The sequence below is a fragment of the Macaca thibetana genome, chromosome 4 (assembly GCF_024542745.1).
Source record: "Macaca thibetana thibetana isolate TM-01 chromosome 4, ASM2454274v1, whole genome shotgun sequence".
NCBI lineage: Eukaryota > Metazoa > Chordata > Mammalia > Primates > Cercopithecidae > Macaca > Macaca thibetana.
This window is the reverse complement of record NC_065581.1, coordinates 50,273,275-50,296,798: the sequence shown is the minus strand read 5'-3', so window position 1 is coordinate 50,296,798 and position 23,524 is coordinate 50,273,275. Positions and strand designations below refer to the sequence as shown.

The window sequence follows — 23,524 nt, the reverse complement described above, 5'->3', positions numbered from 1 at the left end:
TTTAAGACATTTTGTAATAACCTTTACTTTTAGTCACTTTGCCAGGTTTTTCTTTGAGATTTTATTTTCCTCCAAAATCTATTAATAGGTCTTCTTTACCATTATTCCTATGAGGATATTGCTTGTGATCCCTCTCGGGCTGCCCCAGGGTCCTCATGTGTGATCTCCTCAGTACAGTAAAAACCTAACTTGTTTAACTACAGGTGTGTTCCTGGTGGTCTCTGCCTGAAGGGTATTAACATAATTATAGCATCTCCCAAATTAACTGATATTATAGGTTACACAAAAAAGTAATTGCAGTCATTTTATTTTACAGATAAAAAAACAAAAAACAAAAAACAAAAAAACCCAAGACAGTATACTGTAGTTAGAAATAATTTTTGATACATTAGGTTATAATTTATTCCCATATATAAGCTTACTGTCATGATGAGAAAAGGTTTATAAAGTTTTTTGGGTTTTTTTTGTTTTAATGAAATAAATGTGCTAAGGTTCCTTTTTAATACTTTTTGGGAGTATGTTTTGATGACAGTAGAAAATAAATATTCCACATTAATTCACTAAACCACCAAAGAAGTAAAATTTTGATACTACCTCCAAAGTTAAAGATACCAGGCATATCTTAACTACTTCCCAAAAAAGACTAGGGAATTAGGTAAAAGAGTGAAGGCATTTGAGGATTTTTCAAGTTCCAGATGACCAGACAGAAACTTAATGTAAGCCTTGGCTACAGAATGAATGACAGCAAACGCTTAGGTTTTTATGCACTAGACACTATATGTAAACACTTACTTATCACAGTTCCTGATATGAGCTGTTAATCAATAAATGACCTCTATTCAGGCATTATAAACTATTCGATCCTTAAGGCAATTCCTATTTTGTGGTTCTAGGCAAATACTTATTGATAGAGCAATATAAATGTTAGCTTCCTAGAAATGGCAACTGCTAAACACAGTTTTCAGAACTACATTAGATGCTAATGATAGACCTACAAAGACTAATTTTAAAGTGCATATCAGGAGATAATAAATCCTGCAGAAGCCTTAGCCTCTGTACATATAATCATAGGTTAACAGTTTTACAAATTCATGAACATTAAATTAATATGGAACAATCTAAAAAATAAAAAAGCTCTTTAAGAGGCATTCAGTTTCTTGTAGGCTTCTTCAATGAAGGTTGACATGCTCTTCATATGTGATGAATTATGAAGAATATCCAAGTCCTTTAGAAGAGCATTCTGGTTTGGAATTAGTGCCAAAATTTCTTTCTGTGGGAAAGATAGTATTAAATATAGTTGTTAACATTTTACTATGAGAAATCTCAAATGTATGTTAGAGAGAACAGTTTAAAATAAACCTTAAGTATCTATCACCCAACTTCAATAATTGTCAACTAATGGCCATTCTTCTTTCAAATCTCTCTCCCTCTCCCCATCCGGCTCCTTTCGCCACTGGTAAATGATTGAGAGGATTTTTTTTTTTTTTTTTGAGGTAGAGTTTTACTCTTGTTGCCCAGGCTGGAGAACAATGGCGCAATCTTGGTTCACTGCAACCTCCATCTTCCAGGTTCAAGCAATTCTCCTGCCTCAGCCTCCTGAATAGCTGGGATTACAGGCATGTGCCACCACGCCTGGCTAATTCTCTATTTTTAGTAGAGATGGTCAGGCTGTTCTTGAACTCTCGACTTCAGGTGATCCGCCCACCTCAGCCTCCCAAACTGCTGGGATTACAGGCATGAGCCAACTGTGCCCAGCCAATAGGAAAATTTTAAATTACTTTTTAAGAAAACATGAAGACTTTCCAATGCTACAAACATTTACACTACAATATCTACTGGAGTCTTTGAAGAAAGATAAATTACCGGTTTAGAGTTTACTACAAATAAGACAGCACTGTTTTATAAGGAGTTATATGCTGTTGTTAAAAGCATAAAAAAACCAAACTGTCAATTATTTACTTCTACAAATGTAGCCTACAATTATGACTACACAAATCAGTAAAGATATATGTACAAGGGTGTACCCAGTCTTACCTGCAACAAAAAAATTATGTATTTCCATCAGTAATTTACAAATTATATGACCTCCATGCAACAGAATGTTACACAGCTGTCAACAAAAATGAGCAATCTACATGACTGACAAGATGTTCAAACTATACAGTCAAATGAGCAAAGTAATTTGCCAAACCGTTTATATCAGGTTCCATTTGTTTAAAGAACGAAATAGGACATAATGTTTTCATATATATGTGATGTAAAACTGGTCTATTATATATAGGGATGCCTTATTTTACTGTGTTCCCAGATATTGCGTTGTTTTACAAACTGAAGGTTTGTGGCAACTCTGTGTGAAGGAGGTCTATCAGCACCATTTTTCCAAAAGCACATGCTCACTCTGTGTCTCTGCGTCACATTTTGGTAACTGTTGTAATATTTCAAACTTTAAAAATCATTATGGTATCCGTTATGGTGATCTATGCCTAGTGTTCTTTGATGGAACTGCTGTAATTGTTCTGGGTGCCACAACTGCAACCATATCAAACAGCAAACTGAATTGGTAATTGTTATGTGTTCTGACTGCTCCACCAACCGGCCATTTCCCAGTTTCTCTCCCTCTCCTTGGGCCTCCCTATTCCCTGTGACACAACGATACTGAAATTAAGCCAGTTAATAATGCTACAATGGCCTCTAAGTGTTCAGGTGAAAAGAAGAATCATGTCTCTTACTTTCAATCAAAAGCTAGAGATTACTAAGTTTAGTGAGGAAGGCATATCAGAAGCCACGCAAACCGAAAGTTAGGTCTCTTGTGCCAAACGCCCAAGTTGTGAATGCAAAGGAAAAGTACTTGAAGGAAATTTAAAGTGCTACTTCAGTGAATACATGAATGATGAGAAAGCAAAACAGCCTTACTGTCGATATGGGAAAAGTCTGAGTGGTCCGGATGGAAGATCAAACCAGCCACAACATTCCCTTTTAAACCGAATCCTAATCCACAGCAAGGCCCTAACTGTTTTCAAGTCTATGAAGGCTGACAGAAGTGAGGAAGTTGCAGAAGAAAAGCTTGAAGCTAGCAGAAGTTAGTTCATAAGGTTTAAGGAAAGAAGCTTTGTTTGTAACATAAAAAATACAAGGTGAAGAAGCAAGTGCTGACAGAAAAGCTACAGCTAGTTACCCAGAAGACCTAGCTAGCTAAGATCACTGGTGAAGGTGGCTATAGTAAACAACACATTTTCAATGTAAACAAAACAGCATTCTATTGGAAGAAGATGCTATCTCTAGGACTTTCATAGTTGGAAAGGAGAAGGCAATGGTTTTGTTAGGCTCTTATTAGGGGCTAATGCAGCTGGTGACATGAAGTTGAAGCCAATGCTCACTGATCATTCTGAAAATCCTAGGGTCCTTAATTCTACTAAATCGACTACATCTGCATTGTCTGTGCTCTGTAAATGGAACAACAAAGCCTGGGTGACAGTACATCTGTTTAGAGCGTGGCTTACTGAATATTTTAAGCCCACTGTTAAGAGCTACTGCTCAGAAAAGAAGATTCCTTTGAAAATATTACTGCTCATTGAAAATGTTCAGTTACCCAAGAGTTCTGATGAAGATGTACAAGAAGATTGTTGTTTTCACATCTTCTAACACAACATCTATTCTGCAGTCTATGAATCAAAGAATAATGTCAACTTTCAAGTCTTATTATTTAAGAAACACATTTCATAAGGCTATAGCTGCCCTAGGTAGTGATTTCTCTGATGGATCTGGGCAAAATAAATTGTAAACATCTTGAAAGAAATTTATCATTCTGTCAGTAAGAACATTGATGATTCACAAGAGGAAGTCAAAATACCAATAACAGGAGTTTAGAAAAAATGGATTCAATTTTCAATCCTCATGGATGACTTTGAGGTGTTCAAGATGTTAGTGGAGGAAGTGACTGAAGATGTGGTGGAAATAGCAAGAGAACTAGAATTAGAAGTGGAGCCTGAAGATGTACCTGAATTGCTGCAATCTCATGATAAAACGTGAATGGACGAGGAGTTGCTTCTTATGGATGAGCAAAGAAAGTGGTTTCTTGAGATGGAATCTATTCATGATGAAGATGTTGTGAACACAGTTGAAATAACAATGAAGGATATAGAATATGACAAAAACTTAGTTGACAAAGCCAGGACAAGGAATGAGAACTGACTCCAATTGTGAAGGAAGTTCTACGGTGGGTAAAATGCTATGAAACAGCATCACATGCTCCAGGGAAATCTTTCGTGAAAGGAAGAATCAACTGATGTGGCAAATTTCATTGTTTTCTTATTTTAAGAAATTGCCACATGCATCCCAACCTTCAGTAATCACCACGCTATCAGTCAGCAGCTATCAACATTGAGGCAAAACCCCCCACCGGCAAAAAGATTACGACCTGCTGAAGGTGCAGATGATGAACATTTTTTAGCAATAAAGCATTTTCTAAATTAAAGTATGTCTTTTTTTTTTCTTTTATTTTTTAAAGAAATAATGCTTTTTTGCACTTACTAGACTACAGTATAGTGTAAACATAACGTTTATATGCAGTGGGAAACCAAAACATTTGTGTGATTTGCGTTACTGCAGTATTTGCTTTTTTGCTGTGGTCTGAATCCAAACTTGCAATATCTCTAAAGTATGCCTGTAATCAATATGGTAAATAGGTACTTACCTGAAGTGTGGGTGCTTTGAGAGTTTTCTGAGAAAGTTCTGGAAGAGAGAGTACTCCACTAGTATTTATTTGATGTATCTAAAGTAGAAGAAAGCTACAGATTATTTCAAAAAGCTGGTTTCTCTCATCATATCATACTCGAAAGCTGTCTTGGCATAATTTAACCATTAAAAATTATATCCAAATTCCAGTAATACAGTTTAAAATAATTACCTGTTTTACCCTCTCCTCTTCTTCTTCCACCTCACTTGCCAGAATCTGAATTTTGTTCTTTAGGCTCTGAATATTCCCAGTCATTAACTCTGTGGTCTCTACCATTTTATCTATTTCTTCCTGAATCAGAAAGAGAAAAAAAAATTTTAAACTAAACACATTATTATATTAAATCCTAATAGATATTGTTATACATATACATTTTTTTAAAAACACCATATACATTTAAAACATTTTTAGAAGCAAATGGCGAATTTACTTTTGTTTCTTTCAAAAAACAGACTTCTTGGAAAGCTGGTATGTCAAGGTATTAATGTGGTATACAGATATCTAATTTCCCTGGAATAAGGAGATGTACATGAACACTTCCTCAAAACTTACCAATGCTGGTAGGGTCAGAGATCCTGGAAGATCCAAGTGTAAATCTAGCAGAGCCCAGAATCAATGACAGCAAATATAGTAACCTTCCTTAAGCAGCATGAAACTTCATGTAGTGGAGAAATTCTGAATTGTTTTCATTGATTTAGGAACATTTGAGAGTCTGCTATTTTAATTTGTCAAAAGGAAGTAATGTTGGGCATTAGAGCAGGGAGAATAATAAAAAAAAATGAGTAACAGTTTCCCACATTAAAGGAATATATAATTTAGAGGGGAAGATGAAAAGAAAATAAGAAATGAATAAAACAAGTATGGGGACAAGATATTAAGGATATGTTGTGTGCAGGCTGAGGAAAAAATTAAAATTAGCAAGTCTCCAGGTTTCTAAAGGGTATTAAATATGGCACTGCTTTCAAATATAGTCCTAGCAACAGTCAATGATAACATTGCCTGCTGGCTTTGGGGAATAAGTAAATAAGCCACACAGAAAATATACAGAAGTCGTAACTCTTACATCTTGTTCAGCAATAAGGTTGATGCTATATCTATGTCATTCTCCAAATACTGGATGCAGAACTGTTGCTGGCAACTAGAGTAGTCTTCCTCAAGAAATATATTTTGGCTTCTAAATGACCTTTTTTTTTTTTTAAAGAGTAGCTGCAGGGGTCAACAATTGCCCATGGCATGTTTTTGTACAGTTCAAGAACTGTGAGTTGTTTTTACATTTTAAAAGATTGGTCAAAACCTCAACAAAACAAAAGGATATGCAACAAAACAGTCAACCATATGTGGTCCAAAAAGGCTAAAATGTTTATTGTCCAGCCCCTTACTGGGAATGTGCTGTTCCCTGAATGCCTAAGATTTTGGGACTGTGAGCTCTATTCACTTGAATCTAAACTCCATGGAGGAACAGACTCTGTTTTTATTTTTTATTATAGTAAATTTCAAACACATACAGTAAGAGAGAATGTTATCATGAACACCCATATACGTATCAGCCAGTTTCCATTATCAACTCATGATCATCTTTTTTTTTTTGAGATGGAGTTTCGCTCTTGTTGCGCAGGCTGGAGTGCAGTGGCACTATCTTGGCTCACTGCAACCTCTGCCTCCTGGGTTCAAGTGATTTTCCTGCCTCAGCCTCCTGAGTAGCTGGGACTATAGGCGCCTGCCACCATGCCCAGATAATTTTTTTTTTCTGTATTATTAGTAGAGACAGGGTTTCACCATGTTGGCCAGTCTGGTCTTGAACTCCTGACCTCTGGTTATCCACATGCCTCGGCCTCTCAAAGTGCTGTGATTACAGGCGTGAGCCACCGTGCCTGGCCCGTGGCCATCCTGTCACACCTTTAACTCCATCCACTTCTCCTGCTTCCCCTGCGCTATTTCAAATACTAGATATCCCATCATTTTATCTATAAATATTTCAGTATATAGCTCTAAAGGATTTAAAGATATATGAGTACAACATCATTACTACACTTTAAAGAATCTCAATAAATTCCTTAATATCAAGCATATGGTTAGTATTCACATTTTCAATTTTCTCATAAATTGGAGGTTTTTTTTTCCATTTTGTTTTAATCAGGTTCCAAACTGTTTGTGACTGGTTGATATGTCTTAAGTCTCTTTTCATCTATAGGAGGCTTCCATTTCAATTCATTTGTGGAGATTAGTTCGCTCTGTGGAATTTCCCATGGGCTAAATTTTGTGAACTGCATTCCCTGGTGAAGTTTAAACTGGTTCCTCAGCCCTGTATTTTCTGTGAATTGGTTGCTGGATCTAACAGAGTGCTGTCCAATATAAATATAAAGCAAACCACATATATTAGTTTCCTGTGGCTGCTGTACCACCTACTTGGCTTAAAATAACAGAAATTCATTCTGTCATGGTTCTGGAGGACAGAGTCCAAAATCGAGCTGTTGGCAGGGACACAATCCCTCTGAAGACAAGAGAGAATGGTCTCTTGTCTTTTTCAGCTTTTGGTAGCTGTACGCATTCTTTGTAGCTGCATTGCTCTAGTTTCTGCCTTTGCCTTCACGTGACTTTTTCTTTGTACCTTCTCTTGTCTTTTATAAGAACACTTGTCGTTGGATTTGGGGCCTACCCATGACAATACAGGATGATTTCATCTTGAGATCCTTAATTATATCTGACAAGACCCTTTTCCTAGATTCAACCCACTACAAAGGGAATGTATAACAGCACTGAATGAATAAAAGGGTTAAATATAACAAGGATTAAAATTTCTCATTATGAAATTTATTTTGTTCCATTGCTTTGGTTATCTTTGGGTATTACTACCATACTCATATGGTATCTTCTTTGAGGATTTTTTTCTCAATTCCTTTTAAAAACGTTTTTATGATTCTGAAAATTTTCTCCTTATGTTATTTTCTATTTACCATAAGCATTATCTGTTGTGTTTATTTGCTTTAGTGTTTCTTCTAATTTAGTCTACATATCTGAAAGGCTTTTTCTTTTATGTCTCATTCATTCCTGAATTCTCTTCTTTCATTTATAGTATTTCTAATTCTGATTTATAATTTTTTCCCTATACTTCCTATCATTTTTTCTGAATTTATTTCAGTTCACTTGATAAATTAGGTTAATGTTCATCTGTTCTAGGCACATGTCTTTTTGGCATGCTTTCGGTGTATCAGGAATGTTATTTTTGGTCTTTATTGTCATATTATGCTAACTCTGATTCTGAAATCCTATGGCTCCATTTTTATGACAACATCAAGGGAGTCTAAAAAATTATGCTTCAGCTGTTCTAATGCTGTCTCCCCAGAATCTCCGAGATGTTGTTCACCATTGTTGTTTCCCCAGCACCATTACTGAGTGAGAGCACAACGAAAATGTTAAATAAATAAAATTTCTGTTACTATTATAGATTTTAGAAGATCATCACCAGCAATAGCTCTAGGCTGCAGTGAGAAAAAGCAATGGGTCTAAGGCACAGAGGAGAAAACTAACGGTTACAGATCGAGTTTACAAGCTGCTAGTCCAAAAATCCTCTTATGCCAATGAAGAACTCTCCTGCCCCAGGTGCCAGTGGTGCTTCTTCTGAGTGACTAACAAGCACACCATAGACTGTAATTATGCTTATGTCCCATGGAGGTCAAATTTCAGCTGAAGACCAAAAATGCTTACGAGTAGCATAAAAATCATACTATCATTTATGACTTCAGAACACCCTTAACTGATGTGCATAAATACTAAATGTTAAAATTCTCCACGATCATAATCTCGAACCTTTTAAAATAACCAAAATAAACGTCATCTAAGTGTTTAGGTGATGAAGCTAGTGCCAATACTGAAAAGATGCCCTAAAAAAGTAGGAACCTTGGGATGGAAATAAAATATAATGTTACACTTTGAATAAAGTGAGGTAGCCACCAGAAAATGCTACCCTATTAACTAAAAATATATATAGATTTGTGCTCAAAGTGACAAAGTTAGCATCTCAACTTTAAGCAATCTGTCTACGGTTCAGTTAGAAATAGCATTATGTCTTTTTATCACATTTGTAAAAAGAGAATAATTTAGGTCATACTCTAAGTTATGTGAGGATTAAGGGATATAAGTATAAAGTGCTTAGAACAGTGTCTGAAGTGTAGGAAGTCCCCAGTACATTTTAACTCTAATGATACTTGTGTTTTCTTGCCATATACAGGTCAGAAAAACTTACACATTTTAAAATTCCACAGTATTGAGTGATAAACTCCTATAAAGTGATAATTAAAAATACTAAGATAGTTCAGTTAAAGTTAGATGAAAAAAACAGGACTGCTACTTAACCACAAATATATTAGAAATACTTCAACTTTAGAGGCGCCAAGTTCAGACAAATTTTTGCTTTAATGAAAAAAAAAATTTAATAAAAAAACCTGGTTCAAGATCTAGTATTCACTACTGCAGGAACATCATGATAATTTAAAAAACTTTAGTCTTTTCCCCTTTCCCTAACTCTCTAATTATGGATTTCCTATTCAAATTTCATACCTGCAGTAATGCCAGACCTTCTTCATTAGCTTTGCCTCGTGCCCTTTCCATATTCAGTAGCCTTGACACATTAGTTAAATCTTCCATCTTTTTGGGAGGGACTTTCAGAGTTTCACACAGTTGTAGCAATCTTAAGGATAAAATAAAAACGTAATTATTTTATTTTTTAAGTCTTATTATTATTTTAAAACAGTCCTCATTTTTTCTTGTCCTCATATTCTTAAAAGGTACAATATTCTTTTATTACCACTGGGTAACACTGCCAGTAAGTCTCCCCCTCAAAAAGCCCTGACAAATCATCATTTAGCCTTTCGATTTATTAAGATTTACCTCAAATTAAGGGACACTGGGGCTACTTTACTAAAAGAAAATTTTCTATTTTACACATTTGACAATGTATATACATTTTAAAACCAAAATTTCCTTGTACCATCCAGATGTTTTCTAGACTATTACAGGACATGAGTCTATTATATATTGTGAATTGTTGGTTAAGAGACAGAACACTGGCCGGGCGCGGTGGCTCAAGCCTGTAATCCCAGCACTTTGGGAGGCCGAGACGGGCGGATCACGAGGTCAGGAGATCGAGACCATCCTGGCTAATATGGTGAAACCCCGTCTCTACTAAAAATACAAAAAACTAGCCGGGCGAGGTGGCGGGCGCCTGTAGTCCCAGCTACTCGGGAGGCTGAGGCAGGAGAATGGCATAAACCCGGGAGGCGGAGCTTGCAGTGAGCTGAGATCCGGCCACTGCACTCCAGCCTGGGCGACAAAGCGAGACTCCGTCTCAAAAAAAAAAAAAAAAAAAAAAAAAGAGACAGAACACTAGTCTAGAAGTCTTAACTATGACCCTGGACCCCAAATCTCAATTATTTTAGAGAATGTGATAAAAGACAGAGAAGATTTACCTTAGTTTTTTAAAATGATTTCAAAAAAACTAAGTTCTATAGAGTTTAAGGTAAATAGAACACTAAGATTAAAGTGCACTGCTCGAAAATACTATAAACATGAATGGTATTTAATATTAAAGTTAAAAAATTCCTTTATAAATTCGAGTTGATTTGATCACCAGTAGAAACATCTATTTCTATCGTCACATCTGGCAGACCGCAAAATAGCTTTCCCAGATTTGATTCTTGAATTTATGAGGAAGAAAAGCTAAATTTGATTCCTTTTATAACAGCAGCATCTTTGCGTTCTAAAAAGTTCTACTACTTAAGATTTGAAGAAATCTGAACAATAGTGGAACCCACTGTCCCACTTTTGGGATCTTGTTAAAAATCTTAATTAAAAAAAAAAAGAATCTTTTATTTTAGATTCAGGAGTACATATGCAGGTTATGTAGGCAAATGTTGTGGGGCTTTGGTGTACAGATTATTTTTTCACCCAGGTAATAAGCATAGTACCTGACAGATAGTTTCTCAACCCTCACTCTCCTCCCTCAAGTAGGCCCTGGTATCTGTTGTTCCCGTCTTTGTGTCCATATGTACTCAATGTTTAGCTCCCACTTGTGAGAACATGCATTATGTGGTTTTCTGTTCCTGTGTTAGTTTGCTTAGGATAATGACCTCTAGCTCCAACCATGTTGCTGCAAAGGACATGATCTCATTCTTTTATGGCTGCATAGCATTCCAAGTTCTATATGTCCCACAATTTTCTTTATCTAATCTACCGCTGATTGGCATTTAGGTTGATTCCATGTCTTTGCAATTGTGAATAGTTCTGTGGTGAGCATAAGTGTGCATGTATCTTTATGGTAGAGCAATTTATATTCCTTCACGTATATACCCAGTAATGGGATTGCTGGGTTGGAGAGTAGTCTGTTTTAACTTGAGAATCTGCCAAACTGCTTTCCATAATGGTTGAACTAATTTACATTCCTACTAGCAGTTTAAAAGCATTCCCTTTTCTCGGCAACCTCCCAGCATCTGTTACTTTTTGACTTTTTAAGAACAGCCATTCTGACTGGTGTAAGATGGTATCTCATTGTGGTTTTCATTTGCATTTCTCTAGTAATTAGTGATGTTGAGAGCATTTTTTTTCACGTTTGTTGGCCGCATGTATGTTTTCTTTTGAAAAGTGTCTGCTCATGTCCTTTGCCCACTTTTTACTAGGATTATTGGTTTTTTGCTTGCTAATTTAAGTTCCTTATAGAGTCTTGATATAGACCTTTGTTCGATGCATAGTTTGCAAATAAAATTTTAATTTTTGTAAAGAAGAAAGTAGGCAGCAAAAACTCCATAAATCGTAATTCTCATTAAACTGTTAAGACAAAACTCCAGTTATTTAGAAAAATCGTCATTAGGCTATCACATTTAAACACAAACTATCTGCCTAAGCCTTCCTAAGAGGGATAAGTTTTTTATTTTGTTGACAAAAATATTTTATTTATGAAGTTTCTTCTATATGTTTATTAAATCAATTATGTAGAAGGGTCATTCACTACTCCAAATGTTCTAAATAGCAGTTAGACTTCCAGGAGTCTCACTAACTCTTAGAAACTAAAACCATGGCTTGAATATATCCTACTATATCAGCAACATTTAATCACCACTTGTAACATTGTTTCTATAGGGCAGACTTTCTAGAAGTATGTTCCTTTAGAATTGTAATGGTGAACAGTTTTGTTTGCCTAGCAAACTTATCACTGTAATCATGGGGCTAGGTATATAATCCAGTCTATATCAATCATATCCATGGTAGCTCTTGTCACAAAATCACGCCAAGAACAGATAAATATCACCTAAGCTCAACCAATTAGAAACCATCTCCTAGAATTTTCTAACTGAAGCTAAGGGGTAAGAATTGTCTTTTTCCTTTCTTTACAAGGCTAAAATGATATATATAGGTAGCTGCCTATCACTATAGTTGTAATCTAGTAAGAACTGAAAACTAAAAAAATGAAAATAATGAAGCTAACATTTAGTCAAAAGCAGAGATGAGCCTAATATATGAAAATGAGTTCCCAGAAATATCAATTTGGGAGATGCTAGGTTAAAGAAAATGAAATAGATTTATTTACTGCAGGACTTCTTACATGCTAAGGTACCCAAATATAATTCACCATAGGTTATCTTTATCCATAGACTAACTGTAAGAACAAGTGTTTCAAATATACTTTGAGAAACACTGCTACAGAAGAATGTATTTAGAGTTCCAATTATCAGTTTGCTAATGCTATACTTTGTTGTATTGGTATAAGTAACTGTATCTTGGGTATGGTTACTTCGGAACGAAAGAAAGCAAGCTGTGAAAGTAAAAATAAGGAAGAAACAGTCAGGCCTTGAAATGTATATCTCCATAGCTGCTACATGATGAAGAGACTGCCTATCTGTTGAATATAATCTTTTCCAGTGAACCAAGGTGATCACTATGAACAGCAACTATTATGTAATGTAATATTCTCATTCATACACTAAATATTAGTATTTGTCCTATATTAAAAAGATCCTAAACAGCTACATTTTCATTATGCTTGTATTAGCTTATTTATTATCTTTTTAATATCTTCCTCCTTCTTTAATAATAGGCTGCTATACCTTTAAGCAATTTACAAGCCTGCTTCTAGCAGTCTTTAATTTGTTCAACCTTTCTCAACAAACTCCCACCCCCACCAAAACCATCCCATTCACTCTTTCTACTTGGCTACTATGGGTTGAAAATTATATTTAAAGGAAAAGTAAATAGAATTTGTGCTCAAAGGAATTCCTTAAAATAGGTCACAAACATTTCTAGGCAAACTTGAAACTGAGAAGCAGAACATTTTCTTATAAAAAGAAAAAGTCATGTAAATACTAGAGAAAAGTAATTACTGAAAATCACAGGCAGTGGTGTGCCTTTTAAGAACTCTTGAAAAGAAATCTCCATTGGTGATTTACCATAACATGAAGAGCAATAATATCTTAGAAAATTAGACTTGTTGCTCGTGCAAATAATTTAAGACAATATGAAGTGGAAAAACACAGCAATAGGGTAAATAATCAGATAGATAAGACTGGTGAACTATTAACTTCAAATTATTAAAAATGAAGTTGAAGGGAGTTCAAGTTGACAAAACTGTTTTCAAATTCTGATACGGAGGAGTGAACTGTGGAAACAGAATTTTGTGATTTTCAGGGTTTTTTTTTTTTTTTTTTGTAAGTGCCCCTGAAACTTATTTGAGAAATACGTGCAGCAGCAGTTTAGAAAAAAAAGAAAACATATTTCCAAGTTGTTCACCTTCTTTAAAAAAAAAGAAAAACTTACATTCCACCAAGTGTCTGTTTGGCAACATAGGAAGAAGTCAGGTTTTTAAAAATTTTGTTTTAATCATTTTAATTATGCAACACTATTACCTGTTCTTCAGGAAGTTGAGATGGTATTGTATTTCTTCTTTATCTTTAATTCTGTCACTCAAAATTGTCCTAGAGAAGAAAAAAGATGGAATAAATAGTAGTCTGAAACACAAATAATAATATACTCTGTGTATTTTTTCTCTCTGATTTCTCTCAAGTGTCCCTCCCTACTAGCCAGGCAAAATCAATCACTTTTCCTTTCATATTAAAGACACTTTAAACAGAGGTACAATGAAAAATTTCTACTTATATATATATTTTGCCACACTGTATTGTAATAATTTATATGCCTGGCTCTTCTGATAGAATTCAGCTCCACATAGCAGAATTGTCTTATTTTCTCTGTATCCCCTCTAGTGTGGTAGCTTCTATGTAAAGTGTCACTCTGAACTCAACTTCTTCCTAAACAATCTCTATTGACATAAATTAAAGTTTTATTGATAGCAAGTCAGGCCACAAACACTTGCTTTTATTTCATTGATAGAATTTCAAGTTTCTAAAATTAACAAAGACTTTTCTGCCGAAGGCAAATACCACCACATTAATTATATCCTCTTCCGAAATAGAAATATACTCTATTACCTTAAGATAGATAGCAATATTTAAAAGAACAGTATCAGGCCGGGCGCGGTGGCTCAAGCCTGTAATCCCAGCACTTTGGGAGGCCGAGACGGGTGGATCACTAGGTCAGGAGATCGAGACCATCCTGGCTAACACGGTGAAACCCCGTCTCTACTAAAAAATACAAAAAACTAGCCGGGCGAGGTGGCGGGCGCCTGTAGTCCCAGCTACTCAGGAGGCTGAGACAGGAGAATGGCCCGAACCCGGGAGGCGGAGCTTGCAGTGAGCTGAGATCCGGCCACTACACTCCAGCCTGGGTGACAGAGGGAGACTCCGTCTCAAAAAAAAAAAAAAAAAAAAGAACAGTATCCATAGGAAATGCCTAAGTGGGAACCAAAAGAATGAAATGGAAAAATTTTATACTCACCTTATTACTGATTCCATCATAGTTTGCAAATAGTCTCTGGTACTCTTTGACAGAGGTTGCCATGTTTTTCTCTTGTTGGGTGCTATCTTTATCTGTTTTAGGTTAGTGTGCTTTGTTTGTCCTGTCGTAATAGAAGAGGCTCTGATCAATCTAGATGTTTTACATATTGTTGCTTAAAAACTGAATGTTGGCATCTAAAAAAGCTTATGAAATTATCAGAACAAAATATTATAAAGCTGTATAAACTATTTTACTTTTTATCACACAGCTATAACATCCCAGGTGTTGAATATGAATATGCTTTCTATTGATAAGTTAATGGAAATACTACCAAGTGATAATAGAAATAATTTTAAATGAAGAATCGAACTTTAATTATGAAAAGTTTCATTCTCAGAAATGGCCTAAATTCTTTAAACATTTCATTGAGAGGACCAGAAAACTATTTTCCAAATGTTGGATGGCAACTGGAACAAAACAGACTAATCAAACCACAAATAGATAGTGTCAACTATGTTGTTGGTACTGTTCTACTTATTAGGTATTAAAAAAAGAAGAAATAGTGCTGGATCTCATGAAAATCAGTGCTGGAGAGAAGGAATATTGAACAAATTATAGGCGTGCAAAGCATACAAAAGGAAAAAAAAAAAAGTATTGTATGCTATGGGAGTATAAAACCAGAGGACCTAACCTAGTGTTGGCTGAGGAGACGTAGAGAATCCTTCCACGAAACAGTGATGTTTAAGCAAAGGCAACTACTCCAAACTAATTTACTCTAAACCAACTTATAATAGTGGTTCCAAACTAATCTATACAGAATAGAAAGCATATTTGTCTTGAAGAAAAATCAGGTTTGCTTTTTATTACAGATCACTAATAATTCAGGCTGTGGGCCACTTTGATTTTCTCTATTTCCTATCAACTCAGTGGCATTGAAGTCTCTACAGCATTTTGCCAGAGGTGCTAAATAAAATTTCAGTTGACCAAAATAACTAACCACTACTACATATTCTTACAAAAATGCAAATGTAGTTGTTTATTACTATCTTTTCCAGAACTCATAAACAAGATGCTGAACATTTTTTCATGAATGTATATATAGCTTGACAGAGAAGCAGGTTAAACAAGGTAATAGAAAAGAAATACCTTCAGAAAACAGATCTTTTAGATGATTTTTATTTCTTTTCACTGTGTTTCTAACCTAGAGGGGAAAACACATGCATAAACATAAACAGAATTAAACATCAGATAAAAGGATACTTTTACAATAGATTTTTATATATGTCAAAGAGTATTCATATAATTTCTAGTAGATAGAAAAAATGTATGTTGCTACTTCTACAGAAAAATGGTATATATTTATCACAGGCAGAGGATATACTAAAGCAATTCTTGACAATGGTGATAATAACAAAATTTTATACAGTGTCAAAGAATGTTTTAAATGAATCATTACTTACTTTGCCTATGAAATAGTGTTACATACTTTTCCTCCAAAACAAATATAGGCATTGCCTAATGAGTAGGGTAAAACCTGAAACTTTTTTTTTTTTTTTTTTTTCAGATGGAGTCTCATTCTTTTTGCCCAGGCTGGAGTGCAGGGGCACAAGCTTGGCTCACTGCAACCTCCATCTCCTGGGTTCAAGCGATTCTGCGGCCTCAACCTTCCGGGTAGCTGAGATTACAGGTGCGCACCACAACTCCCGACTAATTTTGTGTGTGTGTGTGTATATGTATATACATATATTTATACTTTTTTTTTTTTTTTTAAGTAGAGACAGGGTTTCACCATGTTAACCAGGATAGTTTTGATCTCCTGACCTCGTGATCCACCGACCTTGGCCTCTCAAAGTGCTGGGATTACAGGCATGAGCCACAGTGCCCGGCCCTAGTCGAAGATTTCTAAATGAGAAACTTTATATTTTCATTACCTTTTTCTCTGACAACACAACTTCCTCATTATCCTTTTTTCTCTTTGGATTTCTTTTTAACTGTTCAAAGTTTTTCTTGGAAGCATTTGCTTTACCAGACATCTTGATCTAAACACAGTGCTTCCAAAAAAAAAAATCTGTAAAGATGAAAATACAAAAAAAGCTAAAGCCGTGCACAATGTTTTGTTTAAAAAACTTACCTATAAATGTTCGACATTCTCTTTTTTTTTTTTTTAAAGAAAAATAATAATAAAAGTTTGGGGATAGTATTGTATGCTTTTAAACAAACATATTTTAAAACAAATAATTTTCACTCTTATCAGAATAAGGATATCTAATTCAATTTCATTCCTAGAAATTAACTTCCATTTGTATGGATTTTAGAAAATCATTTAAAAATGCTTTTGTATCTCTTATTTTATACTCTATCGTATGATAACATCCTCTCAATGTTTAAGTCCATGGAAATAGAAATATAAAGTGGTCACAGATAATGTCAGTTCAAGGAGTAAAACCTAGGTCTTGTTATTTTAAGTAATAAATTTAACATTACTCAATTTTTGCCAAAAATGGAAGGAGACACTTTTTAGGATTATACCATCAATCTATGTGGAAATTCATGTGTTAGTCTGACACTACTAAGAATTTAAACTGCAATCCTATCTGGGCTATGTGCATTTTAACAAGAGTACAGAAATGTACTGATTACCCTGCCCTCCCACAAATTACAAAACAGACATGGGATTGGAAATGGGGATTTGATAAAATTTAGAGTAATTTTCCCTCTTTTATTACCAAACTCATTTCTGATAAAAGGAACAGAAGAATGAGATACTTATTCTTGCATTACACCATAAGAAGTGGATAGAAGTTAGGTGCAGTATACAAGGAAATATGTATATGCACATATTAGCTATATATGCCTAGAAAATATATATATACACACATACGAATACATACACATATTAGCCATAGCTAGATATACAGATAAATTATTCATCATTCCTTTTCTAAATATTCAGAATTATCATACTGATACAATTTAAATATACCTGTGGATTTAGAGAGAGACAATAAAGTAGGTACTCTGGATAAATCTATTCTTTCAAATGTTAAAAACTTCACGCTCCCTTCCACTGAAGACTGCAAATAAAAAGTGGGAAAGAATTAACAGAAAGGTCACAAACTACATTTAGCAACCACATATCAGACCAGTTACAAAAAGCAGTAGGTCAAAATATCACTTTACCCTGCTCTTGAACAATGTGATACCTTACCAAACACTCATTCTCTATCTTGTGTTCAATTTCTAAAATGCCTACTTCCCTCAACTTTACATCTACACCCTTATACCTCCCCTACTTAAAAACCCATCCACATGACAGAATTTCACTTGTAGATCTCTCCTGGAAGGGCTGACATGTACAGCAGTTCAAGTTATTCACTGAATAAAAGCATCTAGTGAAAGGGCAAGTGACAGCTGAGATTTTAGATTAAAAATGGTACCCATTCCTTCTTACGATTGTTAATGAGAAGTAAGGTGTTCTGTCCCCATGTCTTAAATCTCGGCAGACTCTGAAGCTGTTTGAGCAGCAGAATATAGTAGAAGTGATTCTGTTCTAGCTTACTGGCTTAGACATGAAGAGACTGGCAACTTTGACTTCCTCTTGCTTAGAAACACTTCCTTTTTTTTTTTTTTTTTTTTTTTTTTTTGAGACAGTCTTGCACTGTTGCTTGGGCTGGATCTCAGCTTACTGCTGCAACCTCTGCCTCCCAGGTTCAAGCGATTCTCCTGCCGCAGCCTTCCAAGTAGCTGGGATTACAGGCACCCGCCAGTACGCCCAGCTAATTTTTTGTATTTTTAGTAGAGATGGGGTTTCACCATGTTGGTCAGGCCAGTCTCGAACTCCTGACCTCAAGTGATTCTCCTGCCTCGGCCTCTCAAAGTGCTGAGATTACAGGCGTGAGCCACCGAGCCCAGACAACACTTGCTTTTGTAACCAAGCCATAACCATATGAGGGATGCCAACACTGAGAGGAATTGAAACCCCAGGAAGGTCTTAGCTGAGCTCCCAGCCAACAGCCAGCACCAACTTGCCAGTCTGGTACATGTACCTAAGTCAATATGTTGCAGCCCACACTGCGTGGACATGAGCAAGCTCTGCCTAATCCCTCCCAATCCCAAATTTTGGAACAAATTAAGTGAGTAAAAAATGTACCCCTATATGTTCTGTGTAACAGTCAAACTCTTTACCATGCCATTTTTAGTTCTTAACAACCTAACTCTGCCTACCTTTTCATACTTCTCTCCTACTACTCCTTAATCAAATCTCCTTCTCTAGCTAGATTTGATGATTTCCTGAACACACTTTGAGCAATTCTGCCTCCCAAACATATACTGTACCTTCTACCTGAGCAGCTCTCTCCCATCTCTGCCCACCCTCTCAGATCATGAGCCACCTCCTTCTCAAAATCTTCCTAACTATTCTACTTCATTTCTCTCTAAGTCTGTGGCTCTTATGCTCTCTCTCATTTGGCACTTATTTATAGTTTGGTTCCATTAATCATTTTCTTCTTGATATTCTTTATTAAAATAACATGTAATTTATTGCTACTCCAAATCTCATTCAAACTGTTTGCCATAATCCTTTCAAGTGTGGAAATTGAAGGTAATCATTTAGAAACTTTTACAGCAATTTGATAGAGTAATTTTATGCACATTGAACCTAATCATAAAATAATTAGCCTTGTCTTTGCCATATCATTTTCTAGTAATTACTATTTCTTTAAAAATAGACTTTTTTCAGAACAGTTTTAGATATACAGAAAATTGAGCAAAACATACAGAAACTTCTTGTATAATCCCTGCCCTCCCCCATCCCCTGCAAGCTCTAGTATTAACATCACACACCAAAGTGGTACATTTGTTGTAATTGTTGACACATCATATTACCCAAAATTTATTGTTTACATCAGAGTTCACTCCTGGTATTATACCACAAGGCAGTTTGACTATAATTGATTTTTAATTGCATTTTACAAAATTATCAGTTATGACTGATTAGAAATAAAAAACAAAACCGGTCTAACAGAGTTTGAGAAATACTGTTAACAATGAAACCTACTTGAGGCACTAGACTATAGCACAAAGTTTCTCAACCTCAGCACTATTAACATTTTAGATGGATCATTCTTTATTGTGGAGTCTGTGGTGTGTATTGTAGGATGTTAAGCAGCACGCTTGGGTCTACGTAGACCGTCACATGCTAGAATACCTCCAACCGCTGAGTAGAGTCAACCAAAATTGTTTCCAGACATTGCCAAATGTCTCCTGGGTCAAAATCAACCCAGGTTGAGAACACTACCATAATGGTTAAGAGCAGTCCTGCGACAAGGGTAAATTGTTCAAGCTCCAAATCTAGCCCTGCCACTTAATTAACTGTATATCTTTGGGCAAGTAAATTAACTCATTTTCCCTATTAGTCAAATGATTAATAAAAGTACTAACATTAAAGGCTTTTGTAAAGCAAAAATGATTTAACAAAGAATATATAAACCACCTAGAACAGTATTTGAGACATAGTAAGAATCCAATAAACAAAATACATAGTTTCTCTTAATTCTGGGCTACTTGCAGTGCATATAAAAATGAATAGATATTTCGTCCCATTCTTAGATCCAAGGGAAACCATAGCTTAGTGATAGTGCATAGGTAGAGACAGATATGAAAATAATTACTATATATATTTATAAATGTTATAAAGAGGCAAGTGAGCGAATGACTGTCTTAAACTGGTTTGTGCATATGGGTAAGAATGTACAGGCATAACTCTTTTTATCGTGTTTCACTTTATTGAGCTTCGCAGACACCGTATTTTGTTGTTGTTGTTGTCATCTTACAAACTAAAGGTTTGTGGCAAGCCTGCATTGAGCAACTATATTGATGCCATTTTTCCAACAGATTGTCCTCACTCTTCGTGTTTCTGTGTCATATTTTGATAACTCTCACAATATTTCAAAACTTTTCATTATTATATCTATTATGGTGATTGATGTTACTACTGTAATTGTTTTGGGGCACTATGAACCATGCCAATATCAGACAGAGAACTTAATAGGTAAATGTTGTGTGTGTTCTGACTGCTCCACCAACTGGCTGTTCCCTGCCTCTCTCCCTCTCCTTAGGCCTCCCTGTTCCCTAAGACACAATGATATTGAAATTAGGCCAGTTGATAACCCTACAATGGTCTCCAAGTGTTCAAATGAAAGAAAAAATCACACCTCTCTCACTTTAAATTAAAAGCTAGAAATGATTAAGCAAGGTGAGGTAGGCATGTCAGAAGCCAAGATAGGCTGGAAACCACACCAGTTAGCCAAGCTGTGGATGCAAAGGGAAAGTTCTTGAAGGAAATTTAAAGTGCTATTCCAGTGAAGACACGAATGATAAGAAAGCAAAAACAGACTTATGACTGATAGGGAGAAAGTTCGAGTGGTCTGGCATTGAAAATCAAACTAGCCACAACACTCCCTTAAACCAAAGATGAATTCATGGCAAGGTCTTAACTCACTTCAATTCTGTGAAGGCTGAGAGAGGTGAGACAGTTGCAGCCAAAGAGCTTGAAGCTAGCAGAGCTTGGTTCCTGAGGTTTAAGGAAATAAGCCATCTCCATAACACGAAAATACAAAGTGAAGCAGCAAGTGCTGATGCACAAGCTGCAGCAAGTTATCTAGTTCTAAGTAAGATAACCGATGAAGGTGGCTACACTAAACAACAGATTTTCCATGAAGACAAAACAGCCTTCTCTTAGAAGATGCTGTCTAGGAGTTTCATGTCTAGAAAGTCACTGCCTGGCTTCAAAGCTTCAAAAGACAGGCTGACTCTCTTGTTAGGGGCTAATGTGGCTGGTGACTTGAAGCCAATGCTCATTGACCATTCTGAAATATCCTAGGGCTCTTATTCTTTTAAATCTACTCTGTCTGTGCTCTGGAAATGGAAGAACAAAGCCCGGGTGACAGCACATCTGTTTACAGCATGATTTACTGAGTATTTTAAGCCCATCTTTGAGACCTACAGCTCACAAAAAAAGATTCCTTTCAAAATAATACTGCTCAAAGACCATGTACTTGGTCACCCAAGAGCTCTGATAGAGATGTACAAGGAGATTACGCTGTTTTCATGTCTGCTAACACATTCATTCTGCAGCCCATGAATCAAAGAATAATTCTGACTTTCAAGTTATATTATTTAAGAAATACATTTTGTAAAGCTATAGCTGCCCTAGACAGTGATTCCCCTGATGGATCTGGGCAAAATAAATGGAAAACTTCTGGAAATGATTCACCATCCCAAATGCTAGTAAGAACATTCATGAGTCATGGGAGGAGGTCAAAATAGCAACATTAACAGGAGTTTGGAAAAAGTTGATTCCAACCCTCATGGATGACTTTGAGGGGTTCAAGACTTCAGTGGAGGAAGTGACGAAAGATCTGGTGGCAATAGCAAGAGAAATAGTGGAGCCTGAAGATGTACCTGAATTGCTGCAATATCACGATAAAACTAGTGGATAAGAAGTTGCTTTTTTATGAATGAGCAAAGTTCTTGAGATGGAATCTACTCCTGGTGAGGATGTTGTGAATATTGTTGAAACACCAACAAAGAATTCAGAATATCACAAAAACTTAGTTGCTAAAGCAATGGTAGGGGTTAAGAGGATTTACTCTAATTTTGAAAGAAGTTCTACAGTGAGTAAAATGCTTTCAAACAGCATCGCCGTTTACTAAGAGATTAGTAAAAGATTCACTAAGAGAAATCTTTAGTGAACGGAAGAGTCAACTGCTGTAGAAACTTCATTATTTTGTTATTTTAAGAAACTGCCACAGCAACTCCAATCTTCAGCAACCATCACCCTGACTGGTCAACAGCCATCAACATCAAGCAAGACCCTCCACCAGCAAAAAGATTAGGACTTGCTGAAAGCTGAGATGATTGCTAGCATTTTTAGCAATAAAATATTTTAAAATTAAAGTATGCACAGTTTTTTTTAATACATAATGCTATTGCACACTTAATAGGTTACAATACAGTGTAAATACAACTGTTATATGCACTGGGAAACCAAAAAAATCATGTGACAGGCTTTACTAACTTTATTGTGGTGGTCTGGAACCGACCCCGCAATATCTCGGAGGTATGCTTGTACATTATTCATGGAAAAAGTATTATTTTAATGACGTTTTGAAATAGTGAAAAAGTAGAAAAATGAAGCATCCAAGGGAAAACAGTAAAACTCGGACGGCAGGAAAGCTCGGGAAAAACAAAACAAAAAAAAACTGGCGTGTTCAGGGACAGGAAAAGTTCAGCGAGTCTTTTAATGTGTATAGGAGAAGTGAAAAGAAACAAGGCTGGGAGAGTAGTTTGCCGCCAGACTATATGCTTTAGGGGAGAGGGAGGCATTCTAGGTTGTCTTGTTTTCCTTACCAGCTTGTTGATACTCATGGGACTCAATTATCTCAATTTAGACCTCTATGTGGGCACAATAGTGAGTAGGACGCCTGGAAAAACAGACACTAATGTCCCAGGCTGCACTTGACTTCACTCGTACCTGCAGAAGAAATCCAGAAATGAGGATGAGCATAAGGATGATTCGGGGGAAATAGGGAGGAAGTATTCATGGCTTTGCTCCCTCCTCCCTTATCAAATATCTCAATCCCAGGATCCTAACGGCAGACCTTTTAGGACATCGGCATTTCCCGGTGAGCAATCCCCCCTCGCCCTCCTCAAATACAAACCGCGAAGTCTACCACAAACGCGTTGGCTTTAAAACTCATCCCTCAACTTTGGATCCACCCAGCCGGTTAAGGATATCACGACTCACCACTGATTCTTCTTGCACCCTTCTGGGAGCCGCGCTTAGAGTAATTCGCGCCCAAACATTCGTAAAAGAGGAGACCCGGAAGTGGGCGGGAAGAAAGCGGAAAC

General features: G+C 36.0%; 1 protein-coding gene across 3 annotated transcripts; it reads right to left on the bottom strand.

The window, feature by feature from the left end:
- Nucleotides 1-285: 285 nt before the first annotated feature.
- CENPQ (centromere protein Q) lies at nucleotides 286-23,516 on the bottom strand. 3 transcript variants are annotated; one of them, XM_050786165.1, is made up of 11 exons: nucleotides 23,421-23,516; nucleotides 23,024-23,147; nucleotides 17,598-17,688; nucleotides 16,546-16,682; nucleotides 15,761-15,815; nucleotides 14,615-14,735; nucleotides 13,627-13,695; nucleotides 9,293-9,422; nucleotides 4,907-5,026; nucleotides 4,694-4,771; nucleotides 286-1,270 (listed from the first exon to the last, which is right to left on the bottom strand). In XM_050786165.1, exons 4-11 carry the CDS (start codon nucleotides 16,645-16,647, stop codon nucleotides 1,139-1,141), a joined length of 807 nt encoding a protein of 268 aa, XP_050642122.1. In that variant the 5' UTR covers nucleotides 16,648-16,682; nucleotides 17,598-17,688; nucleotides 23,024-23,147; nucleotides 23,421-23,516; the 3' UTR covers nucleotides 286-1,138. The 3 variants fall into 3 exon arrangements, with proteins under 3 accessions (XP_050642122.1, XP_050642123.1, XP_050642124.1); XM_050786166.1 differs by lacking the exon at nucleotides 23,024-23,147 and having other exon boundaries at nucleotides 23,421-23,502; XM_050786167.1 differs by lacking the exons at nucleotides 16,546-16,682; nucleotides 17,598-17,688.
- Nucleotides 23,517-23,524: the final 8 nt, after the last annotated feature.